This window comes from Oryzias latipes, chromosome 12 (assembly GCF_053564925.1).
Source record: "Oryzias latipes strain Hd-rR chromosome 12, Olatipes_Hd-rR_3.1".
Taxonomy (NCBI): domain Eukaryota; kingdom Metazoa; phylum Chordata; class Actinopteri; order Beloniformes; family Adrianichthyidae; genus Oryzias; species Oryzias latipes.
Window position 1 is genome coordinate 24,414,478 of NC_136248.1, and position 22,251 is coordinate 24,436,728.

Consider the following 22,251-nt stretch of genomic DNA (forward strand, 5'->3'; position numbering starts at 1 on the left):
ATGCATGGCTTTCCTGACTGTGGTTCTGCAAGTATAGTTATTCACTGAAAATAATAAAAAACAAGGAATGTCATAGACAAATGTGTGAAAAAAAACCTGTAGTTTTTACTATTTGCTGTAATGTTAGTCTGATATAATTCAGATTTTATTTTGTAAGCATTTGATTTGGAAGTGCATCACAATTTGACACTTCACCATTACCATTGAAAAGTGAACAGGTGCAGTCATAAATAAATAAAAAATGATCAGAAAAATCAGTAAACTCCTTCTTTAAAGGGTCTTGAATCATGCTTTAAAATCCTAGTTGTATTAATGAATGCTGTGTGACAGAAGTGTTAATAATATGTGCCAAAGACACTGAGACAGCCAGTGCAGACTCTTGTTTTTGGACTGGTTTCTGATAACAGCTTGGATGTTTTCCCTTGTTTGTGGTTTGGAGGACACAATGTCCAATTTTTTTCCAATAAAGCTTTGAAAAAAAACCCTGAAAGTGCCTAAAGACAGTGCACATTACTTTGTCTGTCAGCCCTCACTGTAACAGTTAAATTGGCATTTGTGAGCGAAGCTGCAGCGTGTCAGAGTCTCCGGCTTTGTATGCTTGATGGAGAGGTTGGGGGAACACTTTGTACTGATGTACATTTACTGCATCGCACATCTTTCTTATGCAAGAATGTGTCAAGAGCTTTTGTCTGGTGCAGCTATTTATATGAAAACCACAGAATTGTGTCCTAATCCTTCTTTAATTGGATTTTTCGACAACAGTGTCTTGAAAAAAATCCATGTAGTCTTATTGGCTACTTATGAATAACTCCAAGGATCTGGCAAACTGTTGACTCTTCTGGATAAAGTCAAATTTCTTTGAAAGAACAGAACTGGCCTCTACCTGTGGTGTTCCCCAAGGATCAGTCATCGGTCTAGTCCTATTCATCTTCTAGATGCATCCCCTGGTTGGCGCTCCTCACCAGATCAGCTCATCCTCCATAAGCAGCTTTTCTGGTCATAGCATCCCACTTTCATTAGTTGTCCTCAGTTTTGGCGTAAAAATAAGTCTAGACTTCATTTTTGAATCAAAAATCAAACATCTCTGCTAAGTTTCTGTTCTGCACCTTCAGAGAACATCTCAGCCTGTCTCTTGCTCCACCTGTCTGATGCAGAAAAATAAAGTTCATGCTTTAATTCCTTCAGACTGCAGTGCTCATCAACATCGGCAAATTGTGGTTCGCTGTGTACCACAGTACATTAGTCGGTCATTGAGCACAACCAGCATTATTATTTCAATTATAAGGTAAGTTTCAGTTTTGAACAAGTTTTAAGAGTGTAAGTGCGCCTTGTGGTTGAAAAAAAGGTGACTTAATTAGCTCTGATTTAATCTTAGTTGGCTGAATGTAACAAATTTCTGGCTGAGATGCACCACAAACAGTAAAATAAACAGGTTTTTGAATCATTGCTGACACAACACTACAACGCTTGCTTCACTGAGAGGATTCTATGTGATAGTGTGTCTTTTATTTTGAAAGGAAGTCATGTGAACACTGTCAAAAGTTTTAAACTATTTCATATTTTGGAAAAAAAGCTATTTTCTCTTTACGATGATGCTACTTATGTTAAATAAAAAAACGAACTATAGCTTATTTATATTCATTACAATAGTAACAGTAACCTAAATCAAGTCAACTTTGTGGCTTCTCCTTGGTTGTTGTCAGTGAGAAATCAGCCCGAATGGCTCTTTAAGTGTTGAAGGTTGCAGACCCCCTTGTCATAAACTTCAACATAAAATATGCTTCTAAAGAAAATATGAAAATGCAAGGTTATTTTTGAATATTCTTTATTTTTTCATGCTCTAAAATCCTCAAGTAATAATACATCAGCAGCTATATCAATGCAGAAATATTTACAAACTGTTTTATTTAATTCAATAGAACATTTGACATTGAATCTCTTTTAGAGACAATATTTTTTCATTTTGTACACAAAGTAGATCTTTGTACACAAGAACAAGTTGCTATTGTAATAAATCAATGCAAAAAGATCAGTCATATGAGCACCATATAACTATAAGAGTGCTAAGAAAGAAAAAAAGGATTTGAGTGATATATTTTCACATTTTTCTACCATTTCAGGTTTAAGGAAGTCTATACAGACTCAAACAGCACACTGATACCTGCTGAAGGTGTAACAGCACACTTCAGGTGAAGGCCATGGAGCTAAATAGAACTAATAGCCCATTTATCAGTTGTGCACTCCCTGCTCATGTGGCAGCCCAGTTGTACATTGTGCCAAACGCCTGCAGAAAGTCAACTCCTCACATAGTCCAAGCCTGAGCGAGAACTCATCACGGCTCTGCTGCCTCTAAACACAATCGGAGGTTGTGATTGGTTGTTGAAGTAGCACCTTGGACAAAGGCTGTGGTTGTGAAAGAAAGACACAGAGTGTGTGGCGACTGGCGGTTGGGCTAGCACTGGCCCAGGCTGTGCTTGATGATCTCCCGGGACTGAGGTGGGATCCTATCAGGGAAGAGCACTTGGAACTCCACCATCAAGTCGCCTCTCTGAGACGGGCTCTTGGGGAGGGGCAGACCCTCGCCCCTCAGCCGCCGGACGGCGCCGGGTTTGATCACGTCGCTGCACGGCAGAGGCATCATCCGGCTGTCCAGCGTTGGGACGTTGACTGTGCAGCCGCAGAGAGCCTGCAGACACAAGGAGGGTAGAGGAGGTTAGCCCTGCAGACCTGGTACCTGAGCCCCCAGATTTTTGAGCATCAAAGAGTCCAAATGGGACTGTGCAGTTGCACAACCGATAGACACGGTGTTCTAAGAACTTCTGTTATACAACAGAGTCACAGATGTTATAATCGCTGCTCTATTTTCTAACTGTGTGGGTGTGAAGTGTTTCAGTGACTGAAGGCAGCCAAAGCAGGAGCTGTTTGAAATGTGAGTTGCTCTGACTGTTACCCTGTGAATCTGCGCGTGGGTCGCAGAAGCTGAGTGGCTGAGACGGCATCAAAGCAGCAGTCTCTGCAGCAGGCATAGTGGCTGCACAGTGGGTGAAGAGCGATCCGTGGGCGCAGTCAGAACACAGGCTAAATTTAGCTGTTGCTCTGAGCTCTGCAGGGGCTGGTGAGGCAGGAGTGTGGTTGGCAGACTGCTGCCGTTCGGTTTGTGGGGGTCTGGCAGCTTTTTTCGAGCTGCAGCCTCAAATGCCCATATAAGGACATGGTGTTCTGTCCCCAGACCAGATTTACAAATGATGCCCGAAGAATTCAAAGTGACTAAGATTGTGTGACCTGTTAATGTGAAACAAATGTTGATGGAACTCACCTCTTTGAGGGTGATCTGGGCGGTGTAGACGATGTTGGAGCCGTCTCTCCTGTAGGTTGGGTGCTCCTCATCCCTGAGGATGAAGGTGATGTCTGCAGGGCCGCTACCGGGCGTTTCATCTCCCTCCCTGGGGAAGGTGATCTTTGTTCCTGCTTTCCAGCCTTTCTTCACCACCACATTCAGAACCTTTTCCTCACTCCTAAGACTTCGACCATCTGGGTTGAGGCGGCTGCGGGTGACCTTCACGTGCTTGGTGCAGCCATGCATCACGTCCTCCAGGGTCACCAGCAGGTCGTGCACCGCCGCTTGGCCTGGCAGCCACTGCTGGCCTTTCCGCTGACCCGCCTCGTAGCCGGCAAACCCGCCTAAGTTGGTGAAGGTGAAGCGTCTGAAGGGGTTGAAGAGGTCGTCGTCGCTTTCGGGGTCGCTACCAAAGAAGATGTCAAAGTGGTCGGACCCATGGAAGAAGGAGGAGAAGGTGGCGTGGGGGTCGGTGGGGAAGTTGTTTCGGAAACCTCCCTGGCCTGTTGAAACTCCATTTTTCAGGCCTGAAACACAGAAAATGGAATAAATTTAGCTTTTTCTGCATGATTGTACAAATTCCTTCCACCAAACTTAAGAGTTCCAAACAAACAAAAGAATTTCTCACTGAATTATTCATAAGCTTCACAGCTATCAAGCTTGCCATGCTAATGTGGTAGAATTGTAGTCATTGTGCATCAATTTTTAGCCACTAAAATGTCAGGAACACTCAATGTACCCTCCTACACCACAGCTATGAGCCAGATGGCCCTGGTTATCTAATCTATTAAAAGTGACATTCATGAAATGACTGCCTTTTTTTTTCTTAATCTCACCTTCTTCTCCAAACTGGTCATAGACGCTTCTCTTTTGGGGGTCCGTCAGAACCTCGTAAGCTTCTGCAATCTCCTTAAACTTGTCCTCCGCGTCTGGGTCGCTGTTCTTGTCTGGGTGGAACTTGAGAGCCAGCTTCCTGTAGGCCTTCTTGATCTCGTCCTCATTGGATTCGTGGGTGATGCCTAGGATTTTGTAGAAATCTTTGCCTTGAGGTTTGATGGACAGGCAAGGCACTTCCTGCTCAGACTTGGTACTTTCCTGTGAGAGCAAGATCCTTCTTTTAGTACAAGTTTTTCCTCATAAATACATCATATGAAGATGTGGCGTTGTCATGTAAAAATGAATGTGTAAAACTGAAAGTGCATTTAAATTCCAATCAGTGAAAATAAAAGTGGGGGGAAATCCCCTTCCCTGCAGAGTCTATGCTGCTGGGGAACAGGAATCTCATAGGCTGATGCTTAACTAAAAGGGAGGAGCCCAGTGAAGTCTCTTGGAGACTGAGCTTCCCTGCAGCAGCTCTCTGAATGGGAATGAATCCAAAACAACTCAACTCTGACAGTTTGTGTTTGATTTTTGGGTGAATTTTCCATGAAATGTAAATAAAACAAATAAAATAAAGTACTTACAGCTGAGGATGAGGAGCTGGAGCTGTCTCCTCTGTGCATAACCCGAACTTTGCACTTGACATTGCCGTTTTTCTGCTTCACACCGAACTGGGTCCAGATCAGAACCATGTTGAGTCAAAGACAAAGTGTCGCTGTCCACTGGCTGTGGTGCTGAAATCGCTCTGCTCAGTCGAGTTTGAGTCTGCCGGAGCTCCTCTCGGCTCTCCTTTAAATACCGCCGCCGCGGCTCGTTCACAGTCTCCTCACCCGCCCACGCAGCGGGACGGAGCTTTCCCAGACCGCCCCTTTCCTCACACGCGGCAGGGGATGCCGGTGAGCTCAGCAGCGCTCGCTGCAGAGCCATTGGTGCGCATGTGATGATGGCTCGGATGTTGCAGCCTCCCGCTCCATCTGGAGACTTGCTTCCGGAGTTCTTGAAGGCAGCTCCGAACAGACAGTCACGACACGGTACACCGAGTACTCTGCTTCAGACAGACGGAACAGACTGAGATCTGCTTAAAAAAAGGGAAAAAAAGATCTCTTTCTGGCAAAACCAGGCAGACTCTTAGCGAGCTGCAGCCCATGATCAGGTAAAACACAAACTGGCATGGCAGTTCATTAGTGCTTCAGACAGTTATATAACAGTGTAATTAGTTAACACATCGAAAATGCAGCCTGGAAACATGTTAATTTTTTTCAGTTTTTGACACATTTTGGTCCATTTTTTAAAGGTCTTTGCATCAACTAATCAGTTTTTTTTAAATACAGTCAAATTTACATAATTTCCCTGCATGCTTATTGCACCTATCCTCTTATTTGTATTGCATCTTTGTTAAACAGTTTTCATGACATTTGCAACCAAAATAAAAAAGCCCTGATCATGACCACATCACCACCAGACCTGCCCATCCACAAATCCAGAACCCCCAAGACAGGTGCTACCATATCGTTTGAGTTTTGCATTTGGCATTGTACACTAAAATAGGTAGAAATGAGCATTAGAACGTAGCTAAAAAAGAGGGCGCAGGATGCCGAAGCAGTAATGAAACTACTTCTGCATCAGCCAGGCAAGAGCAGCCAGGCAAGAGCAGCCAGGCAAGAGCAGCCAAGCACAGCGGCGACAAGCATATGAGCTCCGCCTCTCCACTCTGCTTTTTTGGGGTCTCCTGCGCTGCATGGCAACACAAACGGCACTTAGATTCCCTCGTCAGGTCAAGTGTGACCAAAAAATGATCCAGTGCAGTCTTTATCTGGAAAGTAACAGAGTTTTTCTATGGCACCAAAACAGACGGGAACGTTCAGTAAAAAGTGTAGCTGGAAAATGTTACCCATGTAGATGGACAGTTCAGTACAATTTTTAGGTTTTGCTGATTCTAATTTTGTTGATCTTTATTAACATTTAATATTTGAGTTTCTGTTGTGAAAGATTAAATAAACATGTATAAAAACATTAAAAAAAAGATGTGATAACTGTGCTCCCCCCAAAATAAACAACAGCCCCCCGATCTAAACTAAAAATTTACTGGAGTCGGAGCTGTCCACCACTAAACTAAACAGTGATTGTGCTAATTTATTATTTATCTTTATGAAATGTACCAGTCTTGCCAAACGGCACTGGTTTGTGATTTGTTCAGACACAAACTGTCAAAGCTAAAAAGTAATGTGTTGTGTTTATAGAGAAGAGGCTGTTTCTTGACAGTCTTCAAATCACACTTTTTTTTTCTTTAAAGTGTTCTGCCACCGGCTTTTACACCTACCTTGCGGTGGGGTTTGTGCTGGAGCTTGGCTCGCCAGTTTGTGTTGTTTTCCAGCTTGATCTCAGGTGACTTTGCTGGGTCCTCCACTCCTGAAGAGATTGACAGCTGCCTATAACTTTTCAAAGGCAGCTGCCAATCATCTTTTGATCCATTGTAAAAGTGTTCCCGGTGGTCTTTTAATTATGATTATTCTGTTTTTTGCCAAAATATAAAACCTGTGTCATTTTCCTGGACAGAGTTTCTACAGAGCTGCAGTAGTTTATTAGAAATTCGCCTCTCAATTTCTCCTTTGGCGTGAAGCAATCTTGCCCCCTCCGCCCAACCAGTTACTGAGAGCTCTCTGTTTACACTCTCACCCACTAGCTTACAGCCCCTCACAACCCCAACCTAAGATTAGTGGTGCAGCAAAAAGGGTGAGCAATATTCGAGCTATAAAGCTGTAAAGTTTTCAACGAGGAAAATGAAGACCAACATGGATCTATTTGTCTACAAGTGGATGCATAAGAATGGAGCCTGCCCAGTGTATTTTCTACATAACAAAAAAGCTCTTATTCCAATGGCATTTTTTCATCTGCTCCTTATTCACAATAATTTGAATAAAGAAATACTCAGAAATCCAATTTTAAGCTTAGATTTCCTTAATATTTGTCTTTTATAATAAGAAAAATGACGCAAGAACATGTTAAAAACACCCAAAACACAATTGAAGTGGGTCTGTAAAAATGCCTAGGCTGCCCAAAGTGGGCTTTTTGTAATTTTGTGTGTATCACTCATTCAGTGATATAACTCCTTTGTTCTGCAGAAGGAGCCTGCAGCACATTCTGGTTTTTGTTAAACATAGTTTATTTAGCTCCCTTTTAAAAAAAAAGAACAAATGTTCCAAAGTGATGGTAAATTTCTGTTTCATTGTGTTGTAACCATAAAAGCCCTTATTTGCTCATATTTTACATAAGGAGTGTGAACTTTATCATAACCCAAAAGAAAAACATGACAAAGTGCAGCACTGAGGCGTTCCAGTGACCAACTTTCTATTTTCTGCGGCTTTTAATGAGCTTTGTCAGGAGGCAGCCACCCCCACACAGGTCTGCTGCTTTTTCTGTGTGCTGGGACAATGAAAGCAAACCTGTGTGCACCGGCCACTTGACAGCAAACATCTGTGGGAGGCAAAGGCAGCTTTGAGTTATGCAACAGAGCATGGACTAAAATATCCTCCTGTTTGATAAATGCTAACGCACTGTAAAGCTCTCTGGATTATAAAGTAAATGCTGATTATTCAGCCATGTACCTTTTAAAGCTAATCATTTTGTTTTGGCTCATATTTAGTTTCAGTTGAAAACATTCGTCCAGGAATAGAAAAAAGGTACACCACATTCATGTGGAGAATTCTAAAACCTGTTATTAAGGCTGTCGGTAAAAACAACAGGGGAGGAAAGTTCTTGCTTCCACATAAATGTCACTTCAGGTATGTATAAAATCCTAATTTGCTCCAGTGAGTTGAGTGATTACTTAGGTTTAAAAATTGCTCAGTTTTTTAATTTTTTTAATAACTTCAAATCAAAGCTTCAAATAGCAATAAATTGTCTTGCATTTCTTTGCCCCCACTGCCTCTTAGTTGTTTTTAATCATCGATGAATCACAATATTCTGATAGGGGTATAAAGGCTTTAAGACCCACTCCAATGAAAATGTTTTTTTTGTGTGTGTGTGTTTTTAACATGTTTTTGTGATAAGATAAGAAAAAATAATCTTAAAACTACCCTCCTGAGGATTATTCAACACTCTTGAGTTATTTCTTTTACCCAATTCTTGGGCATTTCTGTTGGGATATATTTTTGGGTTATATTTTGGAAAAACCTTTGTGATTATAGTGGTTTCATTTAATCCAGTTTATGATTTTTTTTGTTAAATTTTTAAAACATTTTCATTAGTTAAAATTACCCAGAAAAAAGTTGGTTTCTTTTTAACCTCGAATTTGGGTTAAACAAATTACAACGCAGTTTGATTATGATATAGCAATCAACCTTTGCTACAAAGTCAAAAGCGCTTGTTGTGTTGATTTTTGGTCAAAAAACGGGAATACACACAAACGAAACCGTTGGTTCTCATCTATTATGAAAGAGAACCCTCTCAATGTTCACTGAAATGACTTAAATTGTTAAAAATTAAAAGGATTCTTAAAAAATTACAGACAATCAGTCGTTGCTTTAAATTAATATAAAAAGACAATGAAACAGGTCTGGGTAAAGCCGTGTTGTGAACTGACTGATGTGTTTGACCTTATTGTCTTGTAGGTACAGCTTTGTTTACATTGTACTATTCTGTTTTAGTAAAGCTTCAATAGCATTGTCTGATTTTTAATGTTTGATTTTCAGTAACATTATTTATTGTAACTTTGTCAGTCACACATTCATTCTGTGGCTGTTGTGATATTTTCCTCTGATACCAGCGGGGTATCATCAGTCCTGTCCAGGTAGGGATGAATGCTAAATGTTTGTGTCAGCCAAAAGGTCAGAGGTCAGATCAGTGGTTGTATTTTGAGAAGTCCCTTTTTGTAAGTTGTGTGTTGAATTTGACAACTGTTGGTGAAAAACATAGTTTGTGTCAGACTGTCACACTGGACAAGGTCAAAAGTAACCTCAACAGTACTCTTTGATTTAAATACAACCACAATAAAATGTAACATAAGTCTTGTTTTCGGTAATGTTTATATTTAATTTTAGGTATTTGTATAATTTTTGTGTTTTTAAAAGTGTTTGAGCATGAAAATGGCTTTATGTAAAAAAAAGAATTGTTATTCTTCAAAGGTCTATATCATGCTTCTCTTAAGACTTTTAGAGTAAAGTGTATCCATATGATTATGTTACCTTTGGCACACTAAAGAACAATTTTTGAATTTGTTATTTTCGCGAGCTATTTTCCTACCCGAAAGGAAGACGACTCGATCTCTGAGGCAGACTCTAGGTTGACGTCATGAATAGGCGGCACCCACAAGGAGAGCCCTGTCTGCGTCCCGTCCGCGAAAACAAACTTTTGCAAAGATGGATGTGCATATTATGCATTTAAAATGAAAGCGTTTTAGCTGATCATGACTAGCTCAGCGGAGAAAGTGGGTGTGTTAGTCTGGGGGGTGGTGGAAGGGGCTGTTCTCATCGGTCTACATCACAATGTGAGAACCCGCTCGTTTTTGTGGGTTAGGAGGGGCTGGTGCATAGAACGCAGGTTTTTAGAGAAATGCTTTGAAATGTTGAATAGAGCAAAATACCGCTTTGAAATTTTTCATGAGGAATTAACTATAGAATACACTTAAAAGCTAAAAAAAAAAAAAGGTGGTTTTGCATGGTATAAACCCTTTAACAAAAGGACTAAATGTGAATCTCCTACTGTCATTTGAAAGGAAAAAACATGTTGGGATTAAATAAATAAACTGATCTCAATGTTTTACAGTCACATGTTTATAATTTTCACTACATAAGCATAAGTTGATAAATTGCAGCAAGTCAACTGCTCCAACTCTATTTCTTCCTCCAATTGGGTTTGGTGCAACTGCACATGCAGGATTATGACACAGACTTCACTGCAGCCAAGGAAAACTGTGTCATAGGGAGCGGACATACATGGAAGTGCTTCCTCCCCGGTGAAGATTCCTCCAATGAGGGATGGAGGTTCCTGGGGATCCTCCTGCTGTCATACAGGAAACGGAAGACAAATTTGGTTTGGAAGAGTCTGAGCCAGGAGCATTTGTGCATCAGGCGGCAGCTCTCAGATACTATTCACAGCTTTAGCAGGATGCAGTGAATCAGAAGCGGCGACATTCATTCTCCTCGCCCACGGGAACAGTTTGACTGTACGTGTTTGGCCTGTTTTTCACACAATCTCGTATTTTCTCGCAGAAACACAAAATGGCGTGTGAGTCTCAGGGAAAAGGATGCTAATTAAAGCATCATGTAGCACAGTTGCTGTTAGATATCAATCAGACTGACAGCAGCCTGGTGTTCTCGTGATGTTTCACTGTTCTGACACATTCAGAAGTGACTCCATCCCAGAACATTGATAAATGTTCACTTGAGTCAAAGATTATTCCTAAAATCCATACAATTTTGGTTTTAAGCCATGAAAAAATTTACTCTGTGTGTATCTAAAAAGACACTGAATTATATAAATATCACATGGAATGAAAGAACAGTCTGGTGACACTCCTCCAGAAGAAAATATAGGAGGAGGTTACTTTCAATTTAAGGAAAAGATAGAAAGAGTGACCTTAAGCTTGATCAAATCCCTGGGGTGACAGCAAACAAAATGTTTTAAATCAATTTATTTATCATTTAAATCAAATCATCATGAGTTTTCAAGCATTGTCAAAGCAAAGCACATTAAACCATAAAAGTGCCAAAGGTTTTATAGATTTTAAGAATCGCTCACGATGCTATACTTGATCCACTGTTTAGAAATCTTCAATACCTCACTACATAACATAACATAACAACCTGTGTATATTACAAAAAAGAGCAGTAAGAACAATTTATTAAGTTGTTAACATCACACTAATAAGTTCATTTTAAAATGATAGATTCAATAATGTTTCGGTTCAGAAGAACACAAAATATTACCAAATTAAGTGGTTATAGTCTTGGAAAAAATTGGAATAATCTAAATGATGAGCAATATAAGCAAATGTAATTAGAATTGTAAAATTGTAAATGAATAAGCAACAGTTTAAGTCAATTTAAGCAAAAGTAATTAGCTTTTGATAAATTTAGTTAAGGGCGAAGGGGAAAAAAATCTACTTTTGTTACGCAAACTGGTTGTATGTATGTTGTATGGACACTTTATTAGGTACACTTTGGTAGTAGTTTGTCAGACCCCTTTCTGCCTCCAAAACTGCCTTAATAATTGGTGGCATAAATTCAACAAGGTACTGGAAACATTCCTCTGAAAGTTTGGTCCATATTGACATGATTTCATCACGCAGTTGCTGCAGATTTGTCGGCTGCACATCCATGATCTCCCGTTCCACCACATCCCAAAGGTGATCTGTTGGATTGAGATCTAGTGACTGTGGAGGCCGTTTGAGTCTAGTGAACTTGTTATGTTTAAGAAACCAATCTGAGATGATTCCAGCTTTATGGCATAGTGCCTTATCCTCCTGGAAGTAGCCATCAGAAGGTGTGTACACTGTGGTCATAAAGGGATGGACATGGTCTGCAATAACACTCAGGTAGGCTGTGGCATTGTAACTATGCTCAGTAGGTACTAGGGGCCCCAAAGTGTGCCAAGAAAATATCCCCCACACCATGACACCACCACCACCAACCTGAACTGTTAAGACAAGGCAGGAGGGATTCATGCTTTCTTGTTGTTGACGCCAAATTCTGACCCTAACATCCAAATGTGGCAGCAGAAATAGAGACTCATCAGACCAGGAAACATTTTTCCAATCTTCTATTGTTTAATTATGGTGAACCTGTGAATTGTAGCCTCAGTTTCTTCTTTCTTCTTCAGTTTTTCTCTCACAGGAGTTTCACCCGTTGTGGTCTTCTGCTGCTGTAGGCCATCTGCCTCAAGGTTGGATATGTTGTGTGTTCAGAGATGCTCTTCTGCAGACCTCAGTTGTAACCAGCAGTAATTTGATTTCCTGTTCTTTCTATCAGCTGAAACCAGTCTACCCATTCTCCTCTGACCTCTGGCATCACTAAAGCATTTACGCTCACAAAACTGCCGCTCACTGGATATTTTTTCTTTTTCAGACTATTCTCTGTAAACCCTAGAGATAGTTGAGGGTGAAAATCCCAGTAAATCAGCAGTTTCTGAAATACTCAGACCAGCGCGTCTGGCACCAACAACCATGCCACCTTCAAAGTCACTTTAATCACCTTTCTTCCACATTCTGATGCTCAGTGTAAACTGCAGTAGATTGACCATTTCTACATGCCAAAATGCATTGATTTGCTGCCATGTAATTGACCGATTAGAAATCTGTGTTTACGAGCAGATTGGACAGGTGTGCCTAATAAAGAGCCCATCTGGTGTACATTTTCACTTTTATTTAAAACTGCTTAAAATCTCACAAAAAATAGAAACGATTACAGCAGTTATTTCAGTAAATACATAATTCATCACAGCTCAAATATATTCAGTATGATTATGAGTTTGCCCAGTTAGATTAATTTTTTTCTCTGTTCAGCTTCATCTTTGACTTAACCTGGCCTACATTTTAAAATGAAGCGTGCTATTCTTAGCCGACAGATAGACAGCCTGGAGAAACCAGCCTGTGCTGCTTTTTGAACTGCATGTAGCTGACAACCGCTAAGAGGTCTCATCCTTCCTGCTACTTTTCTTTTCCTGTTGTTGTGGGAACAGCGAGTGCTGTCTGCAGGGGACTCAGGAAAGTGATTCACACTGCTGGGAGAAAGCGGCTCAGGCCCATGTGAGGTGACACCATCCTCTTCTCACAGCACCCCATCACTAACACCTCTACTAGCCTTCAAAGGGCGCATGATGAGTTGACATTGTTTTAAAGGCCACCTCACTGCTGTACCCCAGAGATTACATTGCAGGAAGTTTTCTTCTATTATAACTGTAAAGTTAAGGCAGAGGGAAAGTGTTCAATTTAAGCACATTACACAAGAAAGGGGTCATCTAATAGCAGTGCATTATCTATGACCAATCAAAGTAATCACATTTTCTCAGCTCTGTTCCCTTCACTCGTCTCGCACCTTCTCCCCCTGGTGTGCTGCTGCTCCCACACATGTCTGGGAGTGTGACTGGCTCCTGTGTTTCCCACTGGCTAGACTCGAGCCTTATGCACCGGCGCATCAGATAAACAAGCAAACAGGCAGGTGGCGAACGAGACACAGAGATACTTCTGAAAATATAAACTCAGACTCAGATGGAGCCGCACTGTCGTCTGACATTTTCCTCTCAACTAGATCAGAATCTGCCTGGAAAGTAAGAGGTTATACTCATAGGAGGAGATGGAGGAAGATGGAAGACTGATGAAGAACAGAGGGTTCACAGAAAGTGGTGGAAGCAGGAAAAGGAATAAAGATGAGGCTGGGATGTGAAATCTGCACTGATTAAACCCTGCAGAGTTTGAACTGTGCTTTCTGAAAGCAATAACTGGCTTCCCTTTAACACTGGGCCTGTAAGCATTATCTAATAACACATTTGCTACCATAAAAATTCATAAAATGCCTTAAGAAATGGTTTCCCCTCCCCCTTGTAAGGCACTAAAGAGTTTTTCTTTGTAATGTGCTGCCCTCTGCAGAACCATGAGCAACACTGCAGGGGAACCTATTAAAAATAACCCATCTAAACTAGCATTTTACATAACCAATCTAGTTACATAAGAGTTCTTAAAGGACATATCATTATCATGCAGATTCATATTTGGTGACTCTCCACTTTCATTCCCTCCATTGCTTCTTGGATGCTGCTCTGAGCCCTCCCCCACGCCTTTAATTGTCTCAGGTAGCGTCGGTTTTCCTCGGGGTAGGAAACCGCAGCCAGAGGAAGCCTGCACAGGGCTGGGTTCTCGGAGGAGAGGAGGAGGAAGATGAGAGTCGACAGGCAGAAAGGCCACGTGCAGGCTGGTAATGAAAGCTGAGAGGAGATGCCACAGGAGAGGGGAGCGTGACACTTCATATGTCAGACACCTGCGGAGGATTTTCACAGTTTGACTCCGGAGGAAAGTTACTTACCACAGACATGAGTTTTGAGGTTGCCGAAGACACGTATGCACAGAAAAATGCTGGAATAAGTAGAGTTGGAGTTAGTTTTGCCGGTATCTGTTTGATGATGGATGCTTTCAGACTCACCGCATGTGAGAGCCAGTATGTGGGTTTGCCAAGTTAAAGCATAGAACACCCCTCCAATGGCAATGCAGGATAAGACGCTGTTATATCCCCAAAGCCCTGAGTAAACATCAGCGGGAGGGGCAGCCAGAGCCAGTCCTGCACAACAAGACCAAAAAAAAAAAAAGTTCAGAATACTATTTCAAATTATGTTTCATTTGAAGGAGTGCCCCACAGACAGCAGTTATAACCGTCCCTTACCTGTGCACAGGCCAGCAATAGAGCCCAGGATGGCATGAAAACAGATAGTTGGTGAGCAGAGCAGCAGGGCCAGCAGGATGACACCTCCTGTCCATGGATTGTCACAACCAAACACTTGACCGACACCGACTGGCACCGACAAAAATACCTGCACATGGAAAGCCTCCATTCAGTTCCTGTATGGATCCAACTTCACATTTTCATCTCAGGAAAAGAGAAAAGTATCCTGTCTACAATACAGGTTTATTAAATTGTTTGGCTTTTTTTGAATGTGAAATATTATAATATGCCTGAAAGTTAATCACAAGTGATTCTCTTTTTTGGTGTCAAACCTGGAAAATCAGTCAACATGGATGATGTCCCTTATAATTCACGAATATGCCAACTGTTGTAAAAGTGATTATGGAGGAGAAATTTATAATCATGATTTCTGCCCCGACAGATTTATAAAACACCAAGTCTGTCAAATATTGGAATAGAGCTGTGAAAAAAAAAGCCTGGAGCAAGATTCACACAGGTGAAGATGCATCGTTTCGACATTTCACACCAAACCTCTTCCAACAGTAGGTGGAAAAAAAGCGCTAGTAAACAGTAGATTGGAGTTGCCGTGGTATAGTAGCAGAGCAGTCGGCTTCTAATTAGAAGATCGTAGGTTTGGTTCCTGCTTATCCTTCCCGTGTGTCGAAGTGTCCTTGGGCAAGACACTGAACCCCATTTTGCTCCTGATGGATATAAGTTTGCCCTAGTGTGTGTGCATGGGTGAACAGGACCGTGACTGTAAAGCGCTTTGGGCCTTAAAGGAAGGTATTAAAGCGCTATATACTGTAGGTATACGGCATTTACCAAAAACAAATACCACGCCTTCCCCAAACAGTAGCTGGGACAGACTCCAGCAACTTCATGACTACGAAAAGGATTCAGCAGGTTCCGAAGATGGGTTTAAAGTAAAGAGTTTTTATTATCATCATCATTTCCTTCTTGGCTTCAAAACATGTACCTGGGACAAATTTAGGCTTTCAGACTCATTCACATGCAGACTTGTCTTTGGCTGAAAATCCACCTGAGAGAGCAGAAAGAGCAGGTTTCAGTCTCACTTGTCTCTCATAAATGCATCATGTCAGACCTGAAACTGACAGCATACCTGCGGGAAGAATGGGTGAGCAGCTCCCATGGTTGAGCTGTGCAGACATATCAGGATGTTAAAAGGCAGGGTGAAAATTGGGACGTCCCATTTGCTGGTTATTGCAGACAAAGCACTGGAGACTACAGGGCTGTGAAGAGAAGCAGGAAATGAAGTTTCAATTGGATGCAAATGTGAACGACACCTAATTTGGTCTTGTTAATCTCGGGGTGGAATTAAAGCCAAATTTAATGAATAATTCGCCTCATCCTCCTCGTCAGGCGCCATCAGTAAAGGCTGCTCTACTGTTTTTTTTTCTCTCGATTTGACTCACCACAACATGGATAATAAGACGTTTGGAATAAAGAGCCACAGATACCAGTCTCCTTTGGCAGAGAACACAGCCATCAAGATTCCAACCAAAGATCCATTGTAGCCGTGTAATCCTGCTGACACAGCATCCCTGAGATGAACACAAAACATTTAGCTGACATGAGCGGGGGGGAAAAAAGACTAGGAAGAGAAAAAAGATCCCAGAGGAAAGTATCGAACCTGTTTTGCCTCAGCGCGATGGCTGACACTGTGGAGATAGCAGTACCCAGCAGACCGTTCAGAGCACACCATGGGTTCTGCAGGAAGAGTCCGCCCACAATAAGGAGCCCGCTGAGACTGTTGTTGACAAACATGACCTGAGCCACCCCTCGCAGAATGTAGTCAATCAGCTGGATCGCCAAAATCTGCCCTGTTAGAGCCAGACGCAAATGTAACCTTTAAGGTTAAATGCTTTACTCCACTGGTGACACTGGAGTGAATAATCACCTACTTTTCACCCACTCGCCCCACGGCCGCATGTCACCCGTAAAACCCCAGAGAGCTCTGAGGACACCAGAGCAAAATGGTTCTGAAGCCGAGTTGATGGTTTCCACTTTTGCTGTCAAAGAAAACCAGTGTTTGATGACAAATATCTGTGCGTTCATCCTACATCAACAGCTGGACAGAGCGGCAGCTCCACTGTTGTCAGGTGTGATGGAGCAGAGTCCGTCACACCTGACAGGGAGAGACAGAGAAGTAGCCCACCCTCTAACATCATTCACCTCCACCACATAAACGCCGCCGTACTCACTCATATGCTTAACGTGGTCACTTAACCCCTTTTACCTCACGCACACATTAGATCCCCAGCTAGACAGAGTCCCCGCTAATCTATGGCACCTTTCCATAAGGAAATGGGCAAGCAAACATCACCAGACACCTGAGCTGATGTGGTCTGCAGATTAACCACACCCGTAAAGTGTGGCCATCATGTGTGCTTTTCTGAAGACTTTTGGTACATTTTCTGGGGATTTTATGTTAATGTTTGTGTGAGTGAATTCTTCAATGTATGTTATATGAAGGGGGGCTTTGGTCACATGCACCTGTGTAGAGGGTTGACCTGTATAGGTGCTGTGGGCTTTTAGGTTGTCCAGGCCAATGGAAGGTTGTAGACAGGAGCAGCTATGGCTTAAAAGGAGCACAGGTGTGTGCATTGCAGTTCCCTGTAGGCCCGTGCAGCCACCTTAAGGGACGTCATGAAAATCAAACGGACAATTGTTGTGAGTGTGGTGTTTTCTGAAGTGTCTGTAAGGCCAATGTAAGTTGCATGCACTTTTGTTGTACAGGTGATGCTGTCGTACGGTTCTCTTGCGCCATATTGTAGTCGTTAGTAAGGTGTGAGTACTAACTCCTTACTGGCAACACACAAATGCCGCAAACAAGAGGATCAGGATCTTTTTCTTTCACAGCTCTATTCCAATATATGAAAGACTTGGTGTCATATAATTCAAGCCGGACACAAACCGCACTCATTAATTCCTCCTCCATGATCAAATTTCAAATGTTTGGCACTTCTGTGAATGACAGTTTTTTCCAATTGCTAAAACACTAAGTGCCCCTCTCCAAACCAGTTGATCAATTGCTTTAACTCTTTTTATCAAAAACATCACTCTTTGGTCTAAACACACAGTTTGCAATACTCTAGTCTACTCTTTGCAGAACACATGACACATTCTCACTTTTAAAACATAGTTGGCATTCACAACACACAGATGCAAAGGGCAACACTCCAGAACTGTAAATAGCAAAAACTGCAATCACTAGATGCTACCTGCCCTACAGCTGACCCGTCCACCCACCAACGGCAGGGTGTTTGCTGCTTGGCGTTCTGTGGAATGAAGAAACTGAGAATGCAGCAAAATTACCAACAGAAAGAAGAAACCTGTCTGTATTTTTGGCCTGAAGGGTTTGTGTTTGTTTTCCATGTCTCAGGATTTCATAAGTCATTTTTTTTATTACCTTTAACCTTTGAGCTGGATGTAAAAACAAAAGAGTTCAACAACGGGTTTACTTTACAAGCTCAAAGCCTCCAGCAGGGACCAGTGTTATCACAGACAAGATGCCTGATTTACAAAACAGAAAAAAAGATGACAAAAAACAAAACAAAGCTCATGTTTTTATTGTTTCCAAAACTGGACAGCATGTGTATGAGTTGGTGAAAGCTGTGTCTGTGTTGACTGGGTCATGTGACTGGACATGTTTCGTTGATTGGTGGATTCCTCAGGATGCTACATTCTCACCAGGGTCTTCAGTAATCTTAGCTCCTTGAAGATTTCTAAGGCTCAATCAATATTTCACTGATGAGGATGTCCGATTTTGCAAGGACTCTCATGCAAAAGAGGTTTTTAATCTCATCGGAAACATTCTGATTATATAATAAATAATAATAATAAAAAGTTTTGATTTGCAGATATTAGCATGAGATATGCTAATAGGGAACCTGGCTGTGGCCTTGGACCATAACTCTGTGACCTGAGGTGCTCAGCTACCTGCAGATTCTAACAATCCCATGTCCAGGTTAGTGTTGAAGCCAGAAAAAAATGTGTTTTTAGTTTTTTGTAAGTTTTTTTTACACTTTATTTACTTTTATAATTATTCCAAATAAGAAGTCACCAACAACACAATCATCTAAACTCTGTGATGTCGTCAGGTAACATTGGTCTGACTCACACTAACTTAAATTTAAATTGTGACTGAACACTGAAACCTGAATATCAAGTTTGAAATGTTAAGGATTTAAAAACATAATTATTGAATTTGATAGCAGTAATTTGTTTTCTAGTAAGGTAAAATATAGAAAAACCTAATGAAGCAAAAAAAAAAAAAAAAAACTTCCCCTCTTGCAGCTAATAATGGTTGGCTTTATCTCAGCTCCATGGCGGCTGTAAAAGAGCGGAGCCTCTCATAAATTCAGATTAGCGGTTCACCAAGATGAGAAAAACTGCCTCCACGTGAGTCAACTACTCCAGAATGTTTCCCGAAGTTAAAATATCATCTGACAATCATCACATCTGAAAAAAACTCTGCAACAAGGCTCAAAACGATACCGGATTCCTTCAAGCAGCTCTGAAAAGCAGGTATTGAACAGAAATGGAAATCACCATCTGAGAGTACAGTTTCCTGTGCCATCTGCAGCTGCAGATTAAAGCTCCGTCATGCAAATAGGAAGCCATGTGTGGACGGGATTCAAAAATGTGGCTTCCTCCTCTGGGCTGAAACCCATTTAAATGGAGTGAGGCAGAAAACTGTTCTGGGTTATAAATTTCAATTCTTTCTTTCTTTCTTCTTTTTTTTTAAATTATAGCTGCCATGTTTACTCATTTAAATCCCCTAAACATCTTCCACCCAGAGGGTTCTAATCAACTTTAGGGTAAGCTGTGGTTAAGCAAACTTCTCTTTCTAACTTACATAAAAATATAACATTTTAACATTATTTTCTTATTCTGCAACAATTTATTTTGTTTTTTTTATTGTGAAATAAAAATACATTTAGGGGGATTCACAGAAATGTATAATAAGTTTATCTAAATTTCTTTTTAAAATTTTTATTCCCACAAAAAAACAAAAATAAATAGACGCAAACTTGTTTTTTCTTTGTGACAACGTGTGGCAATGACAGATGAGCAGAAAGAAAAAAAAACATAATAGTTTTGCCTCTTTGATTTAATTATTGAACCATCGGTGCACTTTTTCCCCCCCATTTTCTCGCTCTTAAAGCTGTTGATGTGGCAGCCTTCATGGGTTTATTAGGATTTAAGTTCTGTTTGTGCGTATATTAAATATTGACCTATAGGTCCCATATTCTGCTACTCTATATAGAATTCTCTTCCTCCAGATCTACGCAATACCAACTCGCTGCCACTGTTCAAATCCAAACTCAAGACTCACCATCTCTACAAACAATCATACAGTTAATCCATTCAGTTAACACAACCTCATTTGTCTGTTTTTCTATCCTGTTTTTATCCTGTCTTTATGTCTTTATGTTTACTCATACTTTACTCTGATAATTTCTGATTGATGTTTTATTCTGTTTTTCTTATTTTTAACCTTGTACAGCGACCTTGGGTGACCTGAAAGGCGCTTGAAATAGAATTTATTATTATTATTATTATTATTATTATTATTATTATTATTATTATTATTATTATTATTATTATATTAGGACGCCTTACCTGTTCAAGCAGGAATATACTTATTTTGTTGCTTTTCGTAATTTGAAAAAAGGTCAAATAAACAAAATATTAATCATTTTATTCCCTCAGTTGAGAGTGACACTAGAAAGCGTTACCTGCACACAACTGTGCAAAGTCTATCTTTGAGTCTTTTTATATGTTTGTGTTTGGAAGAGTGATCAAAGATTTCCAAAAACAGCATCCCACTGTGACATCCTGTGTCGGAGCTCTCTGCAGGAAAGCCTGGGCGTAGTTTTTCTGTTCAGAGAGCAGTAAACATTTGATCCTTCATGTTAAATCGCAGCATTTTTCTTTTTCATTGTGGCAGAATTTCCACTTTTTTCCCCTCATGTTTCATCAACAGACAAGAGAGATGTTAACACAGGCAGGACTTTAGTTCTCTCATTGGAGTGTTTGCAGTTAGAGTTTAGGTTATTTTTTAGCAGTGTTTTTTTGGGTCAATTTTTACATTTTTATCACTAAAATATCTGTTTAATGAAGTTTTTTTATCTTAATTAAGATTGAATGTTTTGTTTTTTGTAAGACAGCAAATGATTGAATTGGGAGCTGAGTAAACCCAGAAACGTACTTTGCCTTAAAATGAAAAAAAGAAAAAGAAATCTGAATCTTAAGATCAAAAGACCCTTGTTTTTTTTATTAATTTATTTAAAAAAAATACAAGGGTCTTATTTTATTTTCTGTCTGGCAGGAAGAAAAACATTTTTAAGAACATTTTTTTTAGTTTCTAAATGACTATATTTTTTCTTACATTAAGAATAAGACATTTTTTTGTTCCATTGGAAGATTCTTTGCTTTTTAAACTATTTATTTCAGAAAACTTTTTTGATTTGATTTGATTCAACTTAAATATTATTTAAGGAAGAAAAATGCAGTAAAAGGTACAGAATAAAGTAACAAATGAAGATATTAAAATAGTAAAGTGTAACAAACTAAATCTGCATCTATAATCAATAAGTCAAACCTAGATTGTTCTTCTTACCTGTCTCCATACTGAAAATAATTTTCAGGTCTTTGGAACAACATACTTTGAAGAAATTCCAATCCTCTTGCTTTTAATGGACCTGAGACCAAAGTCTCCCATGCAGCAGCTAAGCAGGGCGGACAATGCTCTTAGCAGCAGAGGAATTTCCGAATGAAGCAAAAGAAAAGCTTTTGTTCCAGAACGACTACAGGAGAACAAAACACTGCAGCTACTGCAGAGTTTGCACTACTTTCAGTGATGGTTGATGTGCAGGTGGACTTTAGCTATACAAGTCATGAAAGGCATCAACTGTTTTTTTTTTCCTTAAAAGATTGATTAAATTGGGTCTGAATGCATTCAGAAACTTATATTTTACAAACTAAATAATAAAAAACAATATTATTGTGAAATGATTGAATAAATATTAGGCGTAGACCACATTTTTGGGACTCCTCCAGTTTCTCCATTTGCACTGAAAACCTTTGCGACCATTTATGCAAATTTGGGAAATGCTGTATGACGGTATTTTTTAAGTAACTTTTATTTACCCATGAATTAAAATGGTAAAACTTTTAAAAGCCAATCGCTCGTGTCGCTATGAATTTAAACAGTTTTTGCCCTTTTAAACAAAGTTAGTTGAGCTGTTTTAGACAAGGTCCAGCTTTTTTCTTTTAAGTGAGATGTCATTTAAAAAAAAATCATTATAAGCTATCTATATTAAAAAATAAGTAGAAAATAAAAGTATTACATTTTACAGCTTGGGGCAACCTGAACTAGAAAATCAACACTTGCAGTTGTTTTTCTTCCATTGACGTCTTCTGCAATGGCAACAGCGAATTAAAGTATTTGGGCACATAAACAAAAGTACTAAAATAGATTGAACATCTCTAATTCCAGTTATCTGTGGGGTGCAGTGACCTAAATAAAAATGACCAGGAACAACACAAAATTTGGAAAAATAGCTTTGCTTAGTCCCAAAGAAAACAATGAGATAAATAATTAAATTTGCTGACAGC

General features: G+C 40.2%; 2 protein-coding genes and 1 long non-coding RNA gene across 6 annotated transcripts in view; 1 reads left to right on the forward strand and 2 right to left on the reverse strand.

The window, feature by feature from the left end:
* The window catches only part of LOC144996547 (uncharacterized), a 72,562-nt gene that overhangs the window by 2,170 nt on the left and 48,141 nt on the right, over nt 1-22,251 (forward strand). The gene's annotated exons all lie outside the window — the stretch shown is intronic.
* On the reverse strand, nt 1,809-5,053 carry zgc:122979 (dnaJ homolog subfamily B member 5). The gene is made up of 4 exons (XM_011481564.4): nt 4,801-5,053; nt 4,174-4,432; nt 3,317-3,864; nt 1,809-2,686 (listed from the first exon to the last, which is right to left on the reverse strand). The coding sequence occupies exons 1-4, from the start codon at nt 4,906-4,908 to the stop codon at nt 2,453-2,455; spliced, it is 1,149 nt and encodes a 382-aa protein (XP_011479866.1). The 5' UTR covers nt 4,909-5,053; the 3' UTR covers nt 1,809-2,452.
* Nucleotides 11,958-21,417, reverse strand: LOC101160426 (urea transporter 1). 4 transcript variants are annotated; one of them, XM_078956147.1, is made up of 10 exons: nt 21,254-21,417; nt 16,530-16,582; nt 16,259-16,448; nt 16,041-16,169; nt 15,728-15,857; nt 15,584-15,646; nt 14,587-14,734; nt 14,350-14,484; nt 14,233-14,282; nt 11,958-14,134 (listed from the first exon to the last, which is right to left on the reverse strand). In XM_078956147.1, the coding sequence occupies exons 1-10, from the start codon at nt 21,295-21,297 to the stop codon at nt 13,916-13,918; spliced, it is 1,161 nt and encodes a 386-aa protein (XP_078812273.1). In that variant the 5' UTR covers nt 21,298-21,417; the 3' UTR covers nt 11,958-13,915. The 4 variants fall into 4 exon arrangements, with proteins under 4 accessions (XP_078812273.1, XP_020563228.1, XP_011479961.2 ...); XM_020707569.3 differs by having other exon boundaries at nt 16,086-16,169; nt 16,530-16,637; nt 21,254-21,392; XM_011481659.4 differs by having other exon boundaries at nt 16,530-16,637; nt 21,254-21,392.

Excerpts from the sequence above, each read along its gene's own strand:
- zgc:122979 (XM_011481564.4), bottom strand. The coding sequence starts at position 4,908 with ATGGTTCTGATCTGGACCCAGTTCGGTGTGAAGCAGAAAAACGGCAAT. Across the intron at positions 3,865-4,173 it reads TGACCAGTTTGGAGAAGAAG|GCCTGAAAAATGGAGTTTCA; the intron begins GTGAGATTAAGA and ends TCTGTGTTTCAG. Across the intron at positions 2,687-3,316 it reads CCCAGATCACCCTCAAAGAG|GCTCTCTGCGGCTGCACAGT; the intron begins GTGAGTTCCATC and ends TTGTGTCTGCAG.
- LOC101160426 (XM_011481659.4), bottom strand. Across the intron at positions 15,858-16,040 it reads GTCTTATTATCCATGTTGTG|CCCTGTAGTCTCCAGTGCTT; the intron begins GTGAGTCAAATC and ends TTCTCTTCACAG. Across the intron at positions 14,283-14,349 it reads CATACTGGCTCTCACATGCG|CATTTTTCTGTGCATACGTG; the intron begins GTGAGTCTGAAA and ends TACTTATTCCAG.